The sequence below is a fragment of the Bos indicus genome, chromosome 20, assembly GCF_029378745.1.
Source record: "Bos indicus isolate NIAB-ARS_2022 breed Sahiwal x Tharparkar chromosome 20, NIAB-ARS_B.indTharparkar_mat_pri_1.0, whole genome shotgun sequence".
Taxonomy (NCBI): domain Eukaryota; kingdom Metazoa; phylum Chordata; class Mammalia; order Artiodactyla; family Bovidae; genus Bos; species Bos indicus.
The window spans coordinates 14049619-14068876 of NC_091779.1; the positions used below are offsets into that span (position 1 = coordinate 14049619).

The 19258-nt window shown below is 35.1% G+C and overlaps 1 protein-coding gene across 4 annotated transcripts in view; it reads left to right on the forward strand.

Moving 5' to 3' along the window:
• ADAMTS6 (ADAM metallopeptidase with thrombospondin type 1 motif 6) overlaps window positions 1-19258 on the forward strand; it is a 302396-nt gene that overhangs the window by 91883 nt on the left and 191255 nt on the right. For all 4 annotated transcript variants that reach the window (XR_011562416.1, XR_011562415.1, XR_011562417.1 and 1 more), the window contains exons 7-8: window positions 12327-12370; window positions 16459-16564. Coding sequence is in view for 1 of the 4 variants with exons in the window: in XM_070774612.1 (XP_070630713.1) it covers window positions 12327-12370; window positions 16459-16564 (150 nt within the window). In the remaining 3 variants the exon portion in view is untranslated. The remainder of the gene's footprint in view (window positions 1-12326; window positions 12371-16458; window positions 16565-19258) is intronic.

Consider the following 19258-nt stretch of genomic DNA (forward strand, 5'->3'; position numbering starts at 1 on the left):
GAATATTGCATCATCAAAGTATGGGTTACAGGAAAATTGAGGGCCTTTTAAAAAATATTTTTAAACTTATTTTGTAGTGAACTATAGCCAATTAACAATATTGTGATAGTGAACAGTGAAGGGACTCAGCCATATGCTTATATTTATCCATTCTCCCCCAAACTCTTGTCCTATCCAGACTGCCACATAACACTGAGCCGAGTTCCATGTGCTATGCAGTAGGTCCTTGTGGTTATCCATTGTGAATATAGCAGTGTGTACATGTCCATACAAAACTCTCCAACTGTCCCTGCCCTCATCCTTCCCCCAGCAAGCATAAATTCATCCTCTAAGTCTGTGGGTCTCTTTCTGTTTTGTAAGTTCATTTGTATCATTTCTTTTTAGATTCCACATATGAGAAATGTCATATGATATTTCTCCTTCTCTATCTGATTTGCTTCACTCTGTATGACAATCTCTAGGTCCATCCATGTTGCTGCAATTGGCATTATCTCATTCTTTTTAATGGCTGATTAGTAGTCCATTGTATATATGTACCACATCTTCTTTACCCATTCCTCTGTGGAGGGACATTTAGCTTGCTTCCATGTCTTGGCTATTGTAAACAGTGCTGCCATGAACATTGGGGTGCATATATTCTTTTGGATCATGTTTTTCTCTGGATATATGGCCAGGAATGGGATTTCAGAGTCATATGGTAGCTCTAATTTTAGTTTTTTAAGAAACCTCCATATTGTTCTCCATAATGGCTATAGTAATTTACATTCCTATCACTTTTTAGACAGTGGTGAATATCATGTCAAATTTAGCTAAAACAAAAGACGTATGTAGGGAGAAGTAAAAGGTAGTTGTAGAAAGGTAAATTGAGATTTTTGAGGGTCTTGAACTCCAAGCTAAAGTGTTTAGATTTTTTGGAGACAATTGAGTTTTTGAGTGGGAGAATGGTATGAGCAGAGCTAAGCTTTAGGTATTATAATAATAATAATATATTAGGTAGAGTTGGATAAAAGATATTTGCATTCACCCCAACAAGAGATACATAGCATATAAATTAAGGAGTTAAGAGTAGAGTTGAAACTCAAAGGAAGAATATAGCTAACTTGAGAAAACGTTATCCACTTCTTATTGAAAAATAAAGGAAAAGTAGAACACAATAATAACTAAAATGACTAAAGTTGAGTCCAATAAATTGTTCTCCACTGATGTAAAAGAGTGAAAAGATTTGCTCTTTTTGGTGATGCCTGATTAATCTTTTGCTGATCTTAGAAAAGCTTCTAAGCTTCTTCAGATGAGAAATTTGTTAGTCTTGTCCATGTTTTTCCCTACCCCAACACATGGTAAATACTCAGTAAATATTTGTTCAAAAACTGAGTTAATTTTATAAATTTATGAGAGAATCTTTTAGTAGATAATTTTTTAAATGAATCAAACTTATTCCATTATCTAGGCATTGCTATGGTAAATGTACCTTTAAAAAAATTCTGCTTCCCTGACAAACACACAAGAACTTCATTATTTAACTTTGTTTTAGCACCTTAAAATAACTTTCGCCTCATTAACTAGTGCCAAGGGCATTGGGAAATATGCTTGCAGAAGCATAAACTGACAAATGAATAAAATTTCTCTTTGATTTTCTTTCTAAATAGTGATATATTATTTACCATGAATAAATTGTTTCTATATTTCTACACGTTCACAAAAATGGGATATTTTTCTAGAGGACATTAATTCTATAAACACTAAATACCTATTATGTGCCAGGCCTTTTGCTGGGTACTGGGATACAGTAGTGAGCAAACAGTCTAGTCTCTAATCTCAAAAAAATTGCAATTTAGTGGGAAGACATACATATCAAAATACCCGTCTGATGGAAAGGAAAAGGTATGGAAAGATATGAAGGAAAAATTTAGGCAGTTCCACAGGTACTGATTAGGGAAAACTCGTCTAGTCAGGGGAGACTTCCTTGAGGAACTGCATTACTAGGAATTTGAAAGATTAGTAAGAGTAACCCAGCAAAGAGAGTAAGGTTGGTTGAAAAGTGTTTCAAATAGAGGGAAGAGCAAGATCAGAGTTCGTGAAATGGGGGAAAATATGATATGTTCAGGAAACCAAAAGAAGACAAGTACAACTTGATTGTAGAGAGGGGACAGAGGTAGACCTAGGGTTTTGAGGTGAGCAAGGATGAGATCATTACAATATGAATGATAATCCTTAAATGTGTTTCTTTTCTAGGATTTTAATATGAAAAAAAATATCAGATAAATGTGCCAAAACATAGTGGTGTTCATTGCAGTTAAGTTTATATCAGCGAAAACTTAGGAACCATTTATATTTTCAATGATAGAAAATTGTTTAAATAAATTTTGTTACAGTAGAATTTGATAAAGTCATTAAAATGATGTGCATATTTCTTTACTAACATAAAAATATGCTCAAAATATATTGTTAACTACCAGACAGAATGCAAACAATGCAATATACTGATTTTTGTGAATGAGTAGAAATATAGAAGCAATTTATTCATGGAAAATTATATATCATGATTTAATGACAAAACAATCAAGGAGAAAATTTGTTAGTTAACCAGGAGATGTAGAAAGATTGAAATGCTATTGAAGATAGACCTGAAGGGCCAAAATGATAATCTTTTGAATTGAGGCTACTGGTTATTGTAAAGTAATGAAAATCCTGTGTTGGTAGGCCTTTTATAACTTACATATGAAAGTTTCAATCTTGTCAGGTTGATCAACATTTTGCTATAATAGTTTGGAGACTGTTTTGCAAAATCATTGTTTGCTAACTATCTTTATGCTTCCCAATAGAAAAATCCTAGTAGACTGAATGGAAAATTCATATTATAATGTGAATAACTAGAGTTGTGTTTTACAGCTTAAAGGTAAATCTTTATTTCATTCCATGAGCAAAAACATGGGTAACCTCTGACATAAGACAGGAATTAGTAGCTAAATATGTCTAATATTTATTAAACAAATGACAATCTTTGAGGACTAATATATAAGGTATTCACATAATAATAATTATGTCCCTTTATCAAATAATATACATATGGTTGTCTTGCATTTTAGGAGTTCAAAAATATTAGCAAGTAACTTTTCCAAGATAATTAAGGTCGTTTGGATACAGAGATAAGTATTATAAAACATGTAACTTGGGGAAAAATATAACTTATGAAGTGAAGTTCACAAATTGAATCAAATTTGCTGTTTAAAGTAGTGTTGTGGACTGAATGTGGTCCCCTAAAATACATATTTCATCATCTTAACCCCCAGGGTTATAGTATTAGGAGGTAAGACCTTTAGGAAGTAATTAGATTAGATGAGGTTTTGAGGGTAGAGCCCCCATGATGAAATTGGTGCCCTTATAAGATGGCAATACCAGAGTCCCCCCTCTCTCTCTGCCATGTCCAGATATAGTAAAGAGGTGGCTGTCTGCGAGTTGGTAAGAGGTCCTTCACCAGACCTAGGATCTGCAAGCCCCTTGATCTTGGACTTGCTAGCTCCAGAAATATGAGAAATAAATATTTGTTGATAAAGCCACTCAGTCTCTGGTATTTTATTACATAGCCCAAGCTGACTAATTCAGCAGTTGGCACTGAGAAGTGGGGTAGGTTTAAAACTGGGTAGTGTGTAAAGACTGAAAAAGTTTTAAGGTGCCTGTTAGAAGAAGCTTAGTTGCTATGAAGGGGCTTTTAAAGGTGATTCTGGTGAGAGGTCATAAAAGGAGGAGAGTTAGTTACAGAGAAAGCTTCAGTGTTCTTAGAATATATACAATCGTGAGCAGAATGTTGATAAAAATATGGATGGAAAGACCATTTTGGTGATGTCTCTGTCAGAAGTGAGGGTTATTGGACAATGGAGAAAAGGTGAATCTTACTGAAACTTGTCATAAAGTGGCAAAAAAGCTTGGCCAAATTATGTTTGTGTTCTAGTGTTTTGTAGAAGGTAGAACTTGTGAGAAAAGAAATTGGATATTTAGCTGAGAAGATTTCTAAGCAAAGCATTGAAGGAGTGCCTTAGTTGCTCCTGATTGCTTAAAATAAAATATAAGAAGAGAGACATGAAGAAGGAATTATTAAACAGAAAAGAATCTGGACTTCAAGATTTGGAAAATCCTCATCCTGTCCAAATTGCAAAAAGTGAGGAAATGTGTTCAAAGAGAACACTAAGTGTGTGGCTGACTGAACCATTTGACAAGGAGAGTAGTGTGGTTATGAGCTACAGACCTCTTCAGCCATCTAAACAGTCAGGAATAGAAATGGGATTATACTAGGAAAAAATTGCCAGCTGGGACAAAAGGAAACAGAAAATAAATAGGATGGAATGAAAGAAAGCTGTGAATGTGAATTATCCTTCAAGAAAAGGGAAGACCTTAAAGACAATTCAGAGACCAGCAGGGCTACTACTCCCACCACAGGCCCAGACTGTGCAGCCTGGGAAGCAAGACTGGCTTTACCTGGTTTCAAAGGCCAAGGCTTTGCCCTGCAGAGCTGCATGGGAGGGCTCTCACAGAAAGCTGAGTGGGTGAAGCCAAGTGGGCAACACTCTGCCAAGCTGAAGGGGTGAGGCCACCTCAGGAAGCCATGGGATGATACCACCACCCCAGTGGTTCTAGAAGGGAGAACAGCATATCAGAGAGCATTATCCTCAAGCCTTAAGGTCTAATAGCATTTGCTTGCTACATTTTAGACTTACTAGGGACCCATCACCCCCTTCTTCATTCTAATTTCTACCTTTTGGAAGAAGAACATCTATTCTATGCCTGTCCCTCCATTTGGAAACACATAACTTTTCTGATTTCAAAAGTTCACAACTAAAAAGGAATTTTGCCTCAGGATGAATTATGCCTAGAGTCTTACCCGTATCTGATTTAGCCGATACTTAGGTAAGACTCTGGACTTTAAAGTTGATACTGGAAGGCATTAGACTTTTGAGGTTGCTGTGATAGAATGAACATATTTGGACATGAGAAGGACATAAATTTGGGGGATAGGAGTGAAATGTTATGGACTGAATGTATATCCCCCCTGGAGTGCTGTAGTCCATGTCCATGGGGTCGCAGAGTCAGACACAACTGAGCCACCGAACCACACCCCCCATTCCAGTGTTTAAGTCCTAATCCCCAGTATGATGATATTTGAAAGTGGAGCCTTTGTGAAGTAATTAGGTTTAGTTGAGATCATGAGGTCATTAGTGCCCTTATTAGAAGAGGAAGAGACACAGAGCTCTCTGTCTCTTCATGAGAGCAAGCACCAATGAAAGGTCCTGTGCACACAGTGTGTACAAGCTAGAAAGCGGGCTCTCACCAGACAGTGAATCTGCAGCCACCTTGACCTTGGAATTCCCAGGTTCTCAAATATATTAGATTAAAATAATTTTTCTCATTTTATTACAATTGTTTTAGAACTGAGGCCATTTTTTTATAATGAGCCTTAGAACATGAAAAGAAAGCTGAAAAGTGCTGTGTCACCATCACTTGGCTTTTGCCACCACATCTAAGAGAACAAAATGAGACAGCACAGTACATAGGACATTCTGTTTGGAAGTTAGTCTGTGATTTGGTATTAAACAAATGAGTCTCAAGGTTTAGATTTTGATTCATTTCACTTTCAAAAGTAAATCACTGGAAGGAATGCTTCTTTGCAATGATTGTTTCACTTGCATAAGAATGGAAAGTAGTTTTTGAAGAAAGTTCTGAAGAACCCACCCAGGTATTACATCATTGTAAGCTAGTGCTATATTGTACAGATCTTAAAATGGAGCTTCATGGTATGTTTTGGTCAGTTTCCTCTGATAGCCCTGTCTAGCCAAAGTGATTAGGAGATTAAACAGTTTAAAGTATCCACAGCAGAAAAGTATACCAGTGTTATAGTAACAGATATTTAGCTAACTCTGGTTTTGATCTTGGTCAGTCAATTCACCCTGATGAGTTGAGGGTAAGGAAATGACAATGTATGCATTCATCTACTCATTCAAAAAGATCCCTGATTTCCTTTTAGGTATCTGGCTTTATCTAGAATCCTTTTGATCACTTTTCTTAGCTCTTTTTCACCTGTCCTGATTGAGCCCTTTATTATTCTTTCATGAAAAGAAAACAAAGAAAAAAGTACCATAGTGAAAAAGTGCGATTTTTCTATTTAAATTCAGTATCTGGAAAATCTTTTCTCATTGTATTTCAACTTTTCTCTCACAACTTAGGACTTCAGTGTATTTCTTAGCCTAGCCTGTAGTTTAGACAAAGGCCCAAGTTTGGGGACTCCTGCCATATTTGGATTGGTCAAGATTAATTAGAGATTGATAAGGGTGCTGAGAGTATTATTTTTGTGTTACTTTATCACCCCTTCCTTCCATCAGCCAGGAATTTTTATTGTCAGACTGACCTAAGCTAATATGATCAAGCATATCTGTACAGGTGAGTGTATGGTGTCAACTGTAATGAAGGGAAGTTTTAGATCAAATTTCATTAAGCATACAAATATTTATAAAGTAAGCAAGGAGTAAAAAACTAGGTCATACTCCTTGTGTTATATGTTGGATGACATTTCAGCTGTTGTTTTGGTACTCTTTGTGTGAAAAAAACGAATTGCATGTGTGCATGAACATATTTTAGGGGCAGAATTCTATTACTCTTAGAGTTGTCAGTTAGCACTGTAATACTCAAACCACTGAGTGGACACACAAGACAAATCTTAGAATCTTTACCCTAGTGTATAGCCTGCAAAATTTGCTGAATTATTGTAAGTGTTCATGAAGAGTAGTAGAGTACTTCTGCGATCTTTCGGCCAATCTACAGATCTGGAGCATCATTAATTTTTTTTTTTCCAATGAAAAACACATTTTCAGCATTTGTTGTTGCTTTTCAGTTGCTAAGTCATGTCCGACTCATTGTGACCTCATGAACTGTAGCATGCCAGGCTTCTGTCTCCATCACTATCTCCATGAATTTCCTCAGATTCATGTCCATTGAATCAGTGATGTCGTCCAGCCCTTTCTCCTCTTGCCCTCAGTTTTTCGCAGCATCAGGGTCTATTCCAGTGAGTCAGCTCTTTGCATCAAGTGGCCAGAGTAGTGGAGCTTCAGTTTCAGCATCAGTCCTTCCAATGGATATTCAGGGTTTATTTCCTTTAGGATTGACTGGTTTGATCTCCTTACAGTCCAGGGGACCCTCAAGAGTCTTCTCCAGCACCACAGTTTGAAAGCGTCAATTCTTTGGCTCTCAGCCTTCTTTATGGTCCAACTATCACATCCATATGTGACTACTGGAAAAACCATAGCTTTGACTATATGGACCTTTGTCAGCAAAGTGATGTCTCTGCTTTTTAAAACACTGTCCAGGTTTCTTTAAAAAAAATTTTTTTTTTTTAATTGAAGGATAATTGCTTTAAAGAATTTTGTTGTTTTCTGTCAAAGATCAACATCAATCAGCCATAGATATACATATGTCCCCTCCCTCCCATTTCCATCTTTATCTCATCAATACAAAACCCCTGTTTGAGTTCCCTGTGTCATACAACAAATTCCCATTGGCTATCTGTTTTGCATATGGTAATGTAAGTTTCCATGTTACTCTCTCCATACATTTCACCAGTATCTAGGTTTGACATAGCTATTCTTTCAAGGAGCAAGTGTCTTTTAATTTTATGCCTGCAGTCACCATCTGCATTGATTCTGGAGCCCAAGAAAATGAAATCTGACACTGTTTCCACATTTTCCTGATCTATTTGCCATGATGTAATAGGACTGGATGCCATGATCTTAGTGTTTTGAATGTTGAGTTTTTAGCCAGCTTTTCCACTCTCCTCTTTCACTTTCATTAAAAGGCTTTTAGTTCCTCTTCACTTTCTGCCATTAAAGTAGTATCATCTGCATATCTGAGGTTATTGATATTTTTCCTGGCAATCTTGATTCCAGCTTGTGATTCATCTAGCCCAGCATTTCAAATAAGGTACTCTGGATATAAGTTAAATAAGCAGGATGACAATATACAGCCTTGATATACTCCTTCCCCAATTTTGAACCTGTTCATTGTTCCATGTCTGGTTCTACCTGTTACTTTTTGTCCTACATACAGGTTTCTAAGGAGGCAGGTAACATGTATTAAATATTAATTAGGCTAGTTATCAGTTATCTCTTGTGTTGATAATCAGAGGCCCGTATAGCCAAAATGCTTTCTGATTAAATCTTGGCTAAACAAAAACTTGTTAGGCTTCCCTGGTGTCTCAGACAGTAAAGAAATCTGCCTGCAGTGAGGGATACCCAGGTTCAATCCTTGGGTCAGGCAGATCTTTGGAGAAGAGAGTGGCAACCCACTCCACTGTTCTTGCCTGGAATTTCCATGGACTGAGGAGCCTAAAGGGCTACAGTCCATGGGGTTGCAAAGCGTCAGACATGACTGAGCGACTAACAGTGAGGGAGGATGTAATAGAGTATACATTGCCTGGATAGTTCAGTCGTTGGAGCATCAGACTTTTAATCTGAGGGTCCAGGGTTCATGTCCCTGTTCGGGTGCTAAGGCTTCATTTTTTTTTTTTTTTTTTTAGGAGACTTTCCTGTAGCTCAAACGGTAAAGAATCTGCCTGTAAGGCAGAAGACCAGAGTTTGATCCCTGGGTTGGAAAGTTCCTCTGGAGAAGGGAATGGCAATCCACTCTAGTATTCTTGCCTGGAGAATTCCATGGACAGGGCTACAGACTGTGCGGTTGCAAAGAGTTGGACACGACTGAGCAACAAACACGCACATAGTAAAAAGAGTAAAAATCATTATATTCTCCCCACTCTATTACCTCCCACTCTCAGATACCCACCATTTACCTTCCACACTTATCTGTATGCAAACTTAATCTGTATACACATTCATATAAACATACTTAAAAATATTTCCTATTGTGCAAACTTATTTTAAGTTTCTTTTGCTTATAGGAAAAAAAAAATCTGTTTGGCATTCAGAGTATTTAATAATGTTTCCTTCCCACAACAACTCCCCAAATTCGTATTCTGATATTTTACCCTATACTTTGGGTGTTTCAGTCTCTCTGAATTTTTCATGGTTCCCTGCACATGCCATGCTGCTGCTGCTGCTGCTGCTAAGTCGCTTCAGTCGTGTCTGACTCTTTGCGACCCCATAGATGGCAGCCCACCAGGCTCCCCCGTCCCTGAGATTCTCCAGGCAAGAACACTGGAGTGGGTTGCCATTTCCTTCTCCAATGCGTGAAAGTGAAAAGTGAAAAGTGAAAGTGAAGTCGCTCAGTCGTGTCCGACCCTCAGCGACCCCATGGACTGCAGCCTTCCAGGCTCCTCTGTTCATGGGATTTTCTAGGCAAGAGTACTGGAGTGGGGTGCCATTGCCTTCTCCGTGCATATGCCATACCCTTTCCAAACTCTGCCTTTTTGACTATTTTGTTATCTACCTAGAATGCATTTACTTTTCTATTTTATCTGGCTAGATCTTTGAAATCCATTTCGGATGTTATGTTCTATATGCATCCGTTTCCTAGTTTTCTATTATGGAATCATTCCTTCATCTGTATTTCCACAGTATTTTGTTTATAACTTGATTGTGACAATAATCTTAATTATAATAGCTAGCAAGTATTAGCTCTATTATGTGTAAGTTTAGCTCTTTAACATTTATTTAATCATCTTTTAGCATTTTGTAGCTTATCTGCTTATGTGTCTTTTCCCAAATAAACTATACCTTCCTTGTTCATCTTTAGGTTCAAGTATATAGCACTATACCTGGGCACATGATAGGTACTCAGTACATCTGTATATAAAAGAATGAATGTAAAAATGTTGCTTTTAGTACTTGATATTATAGGTGAAGCATAGGTCATAATTGTTCTCTGTGAGTATAGAACAGAGAAGGATAGAGTATGAATTGAATGAAGAACCCAATAAGAAATGATGTCTTTTCTCTATAGAATGGCTTATAGAAAAATTCTATAGAGATACTAAAGGACTGGAGAAAGCTGAAGAAAATGCAAATAGAAATATCTTAGTCTAGGATGCTTTAGTTTTTATTATTGGTGTCTTTAGCCTTTGTGTAAGTATTTTTGCAGTCATGACAGAATGAAATAATATTCATCAAGTGTAATATAAAGGGTATAGGCAAAATGAGGGCAAGAAAAGAAGATAAGAAAGGACTGCTAAGAGGTGGAAATATAAGTTGTGTTTGTCTGTGGTTTTCAAATTTTTTGCTCAATTTGATCCCTAAAATAATTTTGAGAAATGATGTACCACTTTGCAAATTTTAAATCTAAAATACTTTTAATTGCAAGTTTAAGTAGCTACAGAGACTATAGCTAAAAACATATATTGTGTAAATGCTTCAAGTAAATTTTTTCAAAACTTTGGAGGTGCCTACTTCATTGTCATGAAAAAATGTCTACATAAAATCTAACTGGCTACATCATTCCTAGCTTCCAAATTACTTAGCTAAATCAGACTTTGGTGTCTTTATTTTTTAGATCAAATCAGCCTGTTAATACACTCCATGACAACCATCTCAATTCTGAATTCTAATTATGAAATAGATAGATTTACTTATAAACAGTCAGATAGACTGACAGACACAGGATCTTCCCAGGATGAAGCAAGCATCATCCTCTTCAGTTTTTCTTGCTTTTCACATAAAGGATTATCTTCTAGGACCAATGCATTCTTGAATTATCCACTTGCATTATGCTCTGGAGACTTTTATCCCCAGGGGAACAATGCATGGTGACAAGGTTTGGGATGGGTGAGAAGTATGCTTTCTTTTTTTTTATAAAGTAGAGACAGGCTGATTATGAAAAGTGAAAGAGGGACAGAATATTGGTGACTTGCAGATGCATTTTCAGCAAATCAACTTTAGGTAGGGGTACAAATGGAAATTAATGATTTGGAAATAGGCTCCGTTTAATAGGTAATGCATTTGTATTTGCATTACCAATGAGAGGTCTGTTTATGTTATGTTGAAGATTGCTGGTTTGGGTGGTGTCTATGTGATGTCATAGGCATTACACATATAATCACAAGATAAATTGATTGTGACACCCAGAATATATATTCAAGAGTGTACTAGATACTGGTATCTATCTTATATTTAGGAGTGTACCAGATGCTGCAATCCTGTGGTTTACTAATTACAGGAAAAGAGAGGGCGTGAATGTGTGAATGGTCAGAAGATAAAGTTATGCAAGAGAAGAAATCCCTTTTCTCAAATATAAAGTCATCGAGATCAAGATTTTGAAATTCAAAAGTAGGCAAAAGGAATCTTCAGGGATTTTAATGAAATAAGCAACAGTATAATATTTGTTTCTTGAAAATACATTTTGATCTGATGAACAAGAATGAGATTGATTATTAACCCCTTCTTCAAGTGATATGGACTAACCATTTATATACAATAAAAAAAAAAAAACAAAAAAACTTTTCCAACGTAGATTTTCCTGGAGTTGGTGAAAGTTTATTCTTTTTTCCAAAAAAGCTTTTCCTTTCTAGTATAAATTGTAGGCAAACAAAAATGTTCAGTCTTTTTAACTTTGTTTTTTATTTTCACTTTAGTAGTTTGAATACTTTTGATTTTAGAGATTAGATTAAAAAGGTATTATAAAAGTACTTAAATGTTTGAATCAATATTGATTTAGCATTCTAAATGTAATATACATTAAAATATGGAGTGTTATGGATTCCATTTTTTATACTGAGTTTTAATGTAGTACAGCATTGGAATAAGTGACCAACATTAGGAAAGCTTTCTTTTGAGCAATTTTTTTAGTTCTTTGATATACAACTAGGAAAACTATATGATATCAATTTTATTCCCATTGTTGTTTTGCCCTATTTTTTTTTTAAACAAGAACCTGTGTTAGAGTTGAAGGAATTCCAAATATTGCTTATAGCTCAGAAGTATAAAATACCGTCTGTGGCTATAATAAAAAAAAATGTTCCAGCAGGTCCAAAAGATATTGGGAATAAAAAGCCACCCGTTTGCTTTTTGTAGAAGCAGTAGCATTCTGCAGACAAGCTATTCTAGCTTCAAAACAGTATGGTAGATGGTTTTATGGAACTTGCAATTACAGAAATCCACTTTAACCTTTCTTTCTTACTGGCAGGTGTCCCATTGGCTTGCAGCCAGGGGCTGTGAGTGTAGTACAGCCGGCGTGTCCCCCAGAGTGCTGAAAATGCCGACACTCCAGCTGGCTGCTTATAATTGCACTGATTGTGGTCTGACAACCAAAGCTCCATGAAAGAAATGTGATGAATATACAAAACATTTAAAAAATTTGATCAGATTACAAATTTCATTTCTCTTTTTTCTCCTCTATAGATATGATATCTGCACTTATAAAAATAAGCCCTGTGGAACACTGGGTAAGTTTTTTTATAAAGGGAGGATAGTTCAGATTGTCTTTTTGGTCCAATAGTTTTACTTTTTAATCATTATTAATTTGGTAATTTTCGTTTCTGGCACATCTGAAATTATTCCTATAAAGTATTAAACCTGACCTTTGTGGATATGTCACTGATTAGGAAACAAGTAGAATGATGATTAAAAACAAATTAGAAGGTGTTTCAAAATCATCACACAGTAATACTAAATCAAAAGTTACCACTCATTTTCATATAATCCATCTCTGTAATGTATTTTCCAAAAATACTGAGAGTTTGAGGGCAAATTAAAGCACCTTCAAATCTCAGGAAAGGAAAGGAAAAAGAAACTTGGGAGATACTTCATGCAGAGACATTAAGAACAGTACTTCTTTTGGTCCAAATTTGTGGAAAGATTGTGTCCTCATAAATTAAGATATTATTGGAAAATTTTATTATCTGTACAGAAAAAAAATCCAATTTTGTAAAATATTACAGCCAGACTTGGAGAGAGAGCAGAATTATCTTCCTTGTTCTTCCTAAATATCACATTTTAAAGGCAGTTCTATACTAGTCTACAATTTAAAAAATTATGCATTGTTGCAGAGCGTAACTTCATAGTGGTTAAATGTTAACTGCAAATACAAATGAGGGAAAATGGTAGCTTTCAAGTCAACTAAATTGTTAAGCAACTAGAATTATTTTAAGTAAAAAAGGAGCCTTTTTTATGTTTTTTTTTTTCCCTAGTGTCATAGTGACTTTTTACAGACCTAGAAGTTAAGCAACTGAAGGTGAATTCTCTAGATTCTCTGACAAGTCTCACTTTTCTTATCTGTAAAGGAATAGTTATAAATCTGTTCCTATGCACTTCATGAGAATTTTGAGAAGATCAAATTTAAAGTAGAGGTGGGAGAAAAGGTATTAACCCCACTTCCTGAGGAGGTCAGTTGAATACCCCTTTAGAAATTAAAATTTCTCTTGATGATTTTACCTGCCTTCCCAGGCTTCTCCTTCACCATTTCCCTCAAGCCATTTCCCTCAGGATTTATGGTGAAAGAAGAAATCCCAGTTTGCCAATGACAGGTATTATGGTGGAGAAGTTCGCTAGTTAAAATCATAACAGAGAAAGAGCTTTTTTCTGAGAAAGTTCACATCAGAAAGGTTTTCTTCATAGTGTTTTATGTTAACAAGACCAACAATAATCCGAAGGAAAGGAACCTGAGCTAAAAACCAACCACTGGCTTTGACAGTTTTAGTGCATTACCTTTTACAGTTTATTTAGCTCTTTGTTCTTCAATTTCCTTATCTATGAAGTTAAGAGTAATATCTGCCCTTATGCTGCAAGGATATTGTTAAAGTCACTTAAGGAAATATAAGGGTGTTTACTGTAGAAATGAACTGGTATTATTTAATGTAGAAATTATCTATACAGTTTAACTTATTCCCTCCATTATTGTGCAAATTCTATAAGCCTTTATTAAGTGCTTAATCAGTTTTAGGTACAGTATCCACTAAGTCCCAAAGAGGATACCAGCTACAGCTTGTATTCTGTAGCATGTATATTTTGAGGAAATAAATATGTATAGCTATATTTATATGTAGGTCTGTACATAGTCTATTTTGCTTTTTAAAAGCAGTTTATTTATACTTGAGATACATTCTTCATTGGGACATAAATAGTAACACTGCCTAATGCTTTGGTATATTTTAATGTCTAGAATCAATATATTAATACTTGGGTACATGTCAATGTATTTTCAATCATATAAATTATATTTTTCAAATTATAAACTATTATGAATTATTTTTATACTATCTCTTATGCTGAAAACTGAATGAACTGCATTATATATACATGTGTTGAATTTAATATATGGCGAATATGTTATCAGCACAGTTGATCAGATTTTTTTCTTTTTGAGTGGTCTTTTTAGTAACTTTCATATTGGTTTTATGCCAATTCTTGAATATTGTCTTGCTTAGTACTGCTGGTGACTAATTGTGACATGGCTAAGTAGATTTAAGCAGGCAAACTGGCCATCAAACTGAGGAAATCTAAATGACCTGATGATAATCAAACCCTTATTAACACAATCACACATAAAAACTGACAGCTTCAATTTTACAAGAATAGAAAAAATGGTGGGGAGTTGTAAAAAATATATTAGCATCTAAATTCTTTATTTTAGTTAAGATATACCTTGTATTTTCAATAAATCGTAGTTATTTCCCAGAACTGTTCTTTCTTAGATTATTCTTTTAGTAGAGCTAACAATTTTATAGCAGATGCAGAAGTAAATCTGTGCTTGCAAATACACCTTGGGGAGTCATTTAGAATTCTCAATTAAAAATAGGGCTATATGGCACATACCAAACAAGAACAACAATAACAACAAAAAGATAACCTATTGAATAATATATTTGGGAAATATAAATAATGTTAATTTAGCAATAAATATTAGCAGTTTTTTAAAACCAGATTTCATAAAGCTCAAAAGAGCAACAATATTCAAATAGAGTGGCTTTATTTTTCCCATATTATGGGTCATATTGAACCAGTAGCTTAAAAAAGATAATGGACTGCAAAGTTTTTTGTATTTTCCCTCCCTCTCTTTTTCTCTCTGTGGAGTTTAGAAGTAATAGTCATTAAATTTTTTTGATTAACCAAAAAAAAAATAATAAGGTCATCTTGCCCAACTAATCTCTCTTTTTACTTCCTCTTCTTTAAGTCCCAAGACTTCTAGTTGAATGGAAGAGCAGAACAAAGGTATCACTATTAACTCTGTGAAACAGAAATTACCTCCTTCCCCAATTCCTGCCTACCCCCCAACATAAAACAGTAAAAAAAGCAGTCTTTTAGCAAATCCAATACTAACCTCAACTTTGTTCCAATATGGTAGTAAGTGTTGATATTTCATATTAATGGATACAATAGAAATGCAATTTTAGAATTTTCTTGTCAATAAGAATATGAATTGGATAGCTTTTACTGTTCCAAATTAGTGCAACTGGGATATTGTTCCTAGCACAGAACATTGTTTATTGCATTCAGTAAATATTAATTGAATTAGATTGAAATCACTTTTCATGGGAAGATAATTATTCATACCTGGGTGATGATAGTAGACTCCTAATATATGAAATATTTTTTTTTACTCTTTCTTCACTTTATTCTACATATATGTGTTAAGTATGACTTGGCATCTATTTCCTTATAACACATGAAATTTTATCTTTCACACAAATATTTTTTTTTTCTCAGCACTGTTTTAAAGTTATGGACTAATCACAGAACATGGTATTCATTTGAAAATAAATATTAAAATTTTTACATAGTAAAATTCCCAAGAGAAGAATGCCTTCAGTAACATAACATTTCACCAGAATCAGTGAATTAACACCATAGTTTTTGCTTTATTACTAAAACTCTACTTCATTTAGGGGAGTGAGAGAGGAGAGAACCACACTGAGTGTGTGAATGACTTTCTGTCCATTAAAATACTTAAAGAAATTGTTGCATCACTTGCAGGACTAATTTCAGAAAATTTTTAAAAAAATGCAAAAACCTCGCATCTTTAACAGTTCTTTTTTCTGTTTTGAATCATTCATTTATGTTTTTATAAAAATGTCATTTTAAAAAACCGTTTGGGATTCCCTTTTTCTGGTAACTAAAAAGTTGCTTGTATATTTTTATGAACCCACTAAACTTAAACAGATCTCTTTAGAAAAATAATGTGGATATATTTTGCTTTCTACAGCCTGAAGAATGTTAAAATAGAAATGCTTTCTTGAATTCCCTCTTCTGGCTCAAGTTACTAGGTGGTCCCAAGTTACCAGAAGTAAAATTTATAAATCTAACCCCTAGTCTAGACATTTTCCAGCACTGACTGCAGTTCAAAAAATATTAATGTCTAGCCGGCAAAGTGAAACTCCCCCCAGTGATTTTGCAAATGACTAGAAAGTTAACCTTTTGCCAACTGCTCCTTCTGTGCATGGAGGTTATTAAAAAGAATCCAGGCATTTATAAGTATGGGCTTTTTAAGACTGAAACACCTTGGCTTGACCCTTTGTGTCTCCTTCTGTTTATTCAGGCTTGGCCTCTGTGGCTGGAATGTGTGAGCCTGAAAGGAGCTGCAGCATTAATGAAGACATTGGCCTGGGTTCAGCTTTTACCATTGCACATGAGATTGGTCACAAGTGAGTGAGTTTAAGAAAATCAAAATAAATTTTAGAGCTCCACTTTTTTGAGCAATTCATAAATAACTACTGTGTGAAATGCCCGTACTCAACCATATTTTATGCCTTTTTGTCTGATTTCAATAGAGAGTGTTATCATTTAAGGTTTGGGGATAAATCATCTTAAGAATTGGAGACTTGTTAAATAGTCTCTCTGATTCAGTGATTAGTGTCCTCAGAGTAGTGAATGCACTACACTTAAGTTTTTTTTATATACGTTTGAAACAATTTAGCTTTACCATGATCCACTCAACACCCAATTTCTCACAGTCAAATTGTTTAAATGATCTTTCATTTCCTAAAGTGACAATACATATATATTTAAAAATCATGATTGACATCATTACCATAAAGTGAACTTTGATTTTTCACTGTTCATACATCTATGAGTATGGCCTTTTCTAAGTTTGTGTAATTACTGCTGTGCAATTTGCATTTTCAGGTGTACTTGTGTGTCAGTAAAAAACAAAACCCTGATATTAGAGGAGTAGTGAGATATCATTCTCACTACTTTTTAGGAGGATCTGGAATTTTTAATATTTGTTTTCAATAAATCTGCGCCAAAAACTATCCTATGACTTTCCCCTCCCCCAACCCACCACCCAGTTGCAATAAAACCCTTACTTTATTTCAAGCAACAGGCAACAGTAAATGTAAAAGCTTGCTGATGTGGAGGAAGAGAAGTTTGAATGCTTTAAAAGGATAGTCAAACATTTTAAACTAAAAGAAGCAGGCTATTTGCAAGAACTTCTGATGTTGTTTGTATGCCTTAAATTTTTTACAGTCTGCTTTTTTTGGTAGAAAAATGGATGGGGGAAAAGAACAAACAAAATGAATGTTTATTGTATACTTGCCTCAGAGGTCATTCCTGAGATAAATCTGTAATTCATTTTTTTTTTCCGTAAGTGAAGAGTAAAATTGGGTCAGTCTCTTGCATTACTTTGAAAGTTGCAATTAAAATTTTACCACATTGGTATTGATTTATGTGTGAATTCAAGTAACCAACAAGTTTCAAACCTGACTTAATTCAGACACAAGGAAAGTCAGTATTACACTTTTAATGAAGCCCTAAAAATATTGGTATTCTAGTTTCCATTGCAATAAACAGCAGGGAAACAAAAGGGAAGAGCCCTCTTAACCAGGCAGTTTATCTTGAACTCACTTAAAAATCTGACTTATTAATGACTGTCATAATCTTATGCAACCAGACTTAATTTAATAGGGTCTTTTAGGTTCAATTAACTTGAAAGGTTAGGACAAGTAACATGCAGCAGATGAATAATGTGTCAATGAGGGCACTATTACCTCATGCAACCACAAGTTAGTCAATGTCAACATATGCATTACAAGCCCCGTTCTTATATGCACTTAAATAGGCAAGGTGAGGGTTTATCTCTTTTGTATTTTTTATTAGATTCTAACTGAGCTACTATAAGCTTATTAGATTTTTTTGTTGACCTTATGGATAATTCCTTGTAATTCTTCCTAAGATGAATGGTTTGTACCTTATGTAGAAGAAATGTAAAAGAGAAGTAGAATATACCTCTTAAGATGTATGTGCCTTGGAGTAACTATTTCGCAGCTAATTCTTGTTTGATAACGTGAGGGAAAATTGGGGGGAAATCCACAAAATGCTTTTCCGTGTTGATTCCTATATCTCTATCCCCTTATCCCTTTATCTTCAGACAACTAGTTAGGATGTGCTAAACATACCCCCTATTCATGGATGAAAATTCTTTTACTTGCTTCTAAGATCGTAGGGTTGAACTTTAAGGAATTTAGCAAGTCAACTCTGGTACAACTCATGTCATTCTTAAAATAAAGTGCTGAAACAAAATAATATGTTAAATATATCAGGAACTTTTCAGAGTATAATGTGCTCTATATAGAGTATAAGACAAAAGTTTTTATCATTTTTATCATTTAGTAAGGTAAATGTTAGTGATTATGAAAAATCTTTGACCATGAATTAGTGAGAAGTGCCTCTACTGTGTTACTAGACTGTGAATATTTTGTACTAATTTTTAGGCTGAGTATTAATAGAATATGGTTTTGCACCCAGGGTATACTTATGTACTGGAGAAGGAAATGACAACCCACTCCAGTATTCTTGCCTGAAAATCCCATGGACAGAGGAGCCTGTTGACACTACAGTCCATGGGGTCACAAAAAATCGGACATGACCGACCACACACACATACTTATATGGGGATGGTATATTTTAAACAGCAGTGGATAGCTAAGACTAGACCATGTTCATTCCCGTATGCAAGCAAAAAATCAGCTTCTTTGTCAAATGAAAAACTGATCTGTATGCTTTATTTAAATATGTCTGGCTTTAACACAGGCCACAAGCTATCAACACTTAATGAAACCTTAGAGAAAACAGTCTTATTTGATTTTTTTTTTTTTATTAATTATGTAACTGCCATAGGCTTGGAGAAGGCAATGGCACCCCACTCCAGTACTCTTGCCTGGAAAATCCCATGGACGGAGGAGCCTGGAAGGCTGCAGTCCATGGGGTCGCTGAGGGTTGGACAGGACTGAGCAGCTTCACTTTCACTTTTCACTTTCATGCCTTGGAGGAGGAAATGGCAACCCACTCCAGTACTCTTGCCTGGAGAATCCCAGGGACAGGGGAGCCTGGTGGTCTAC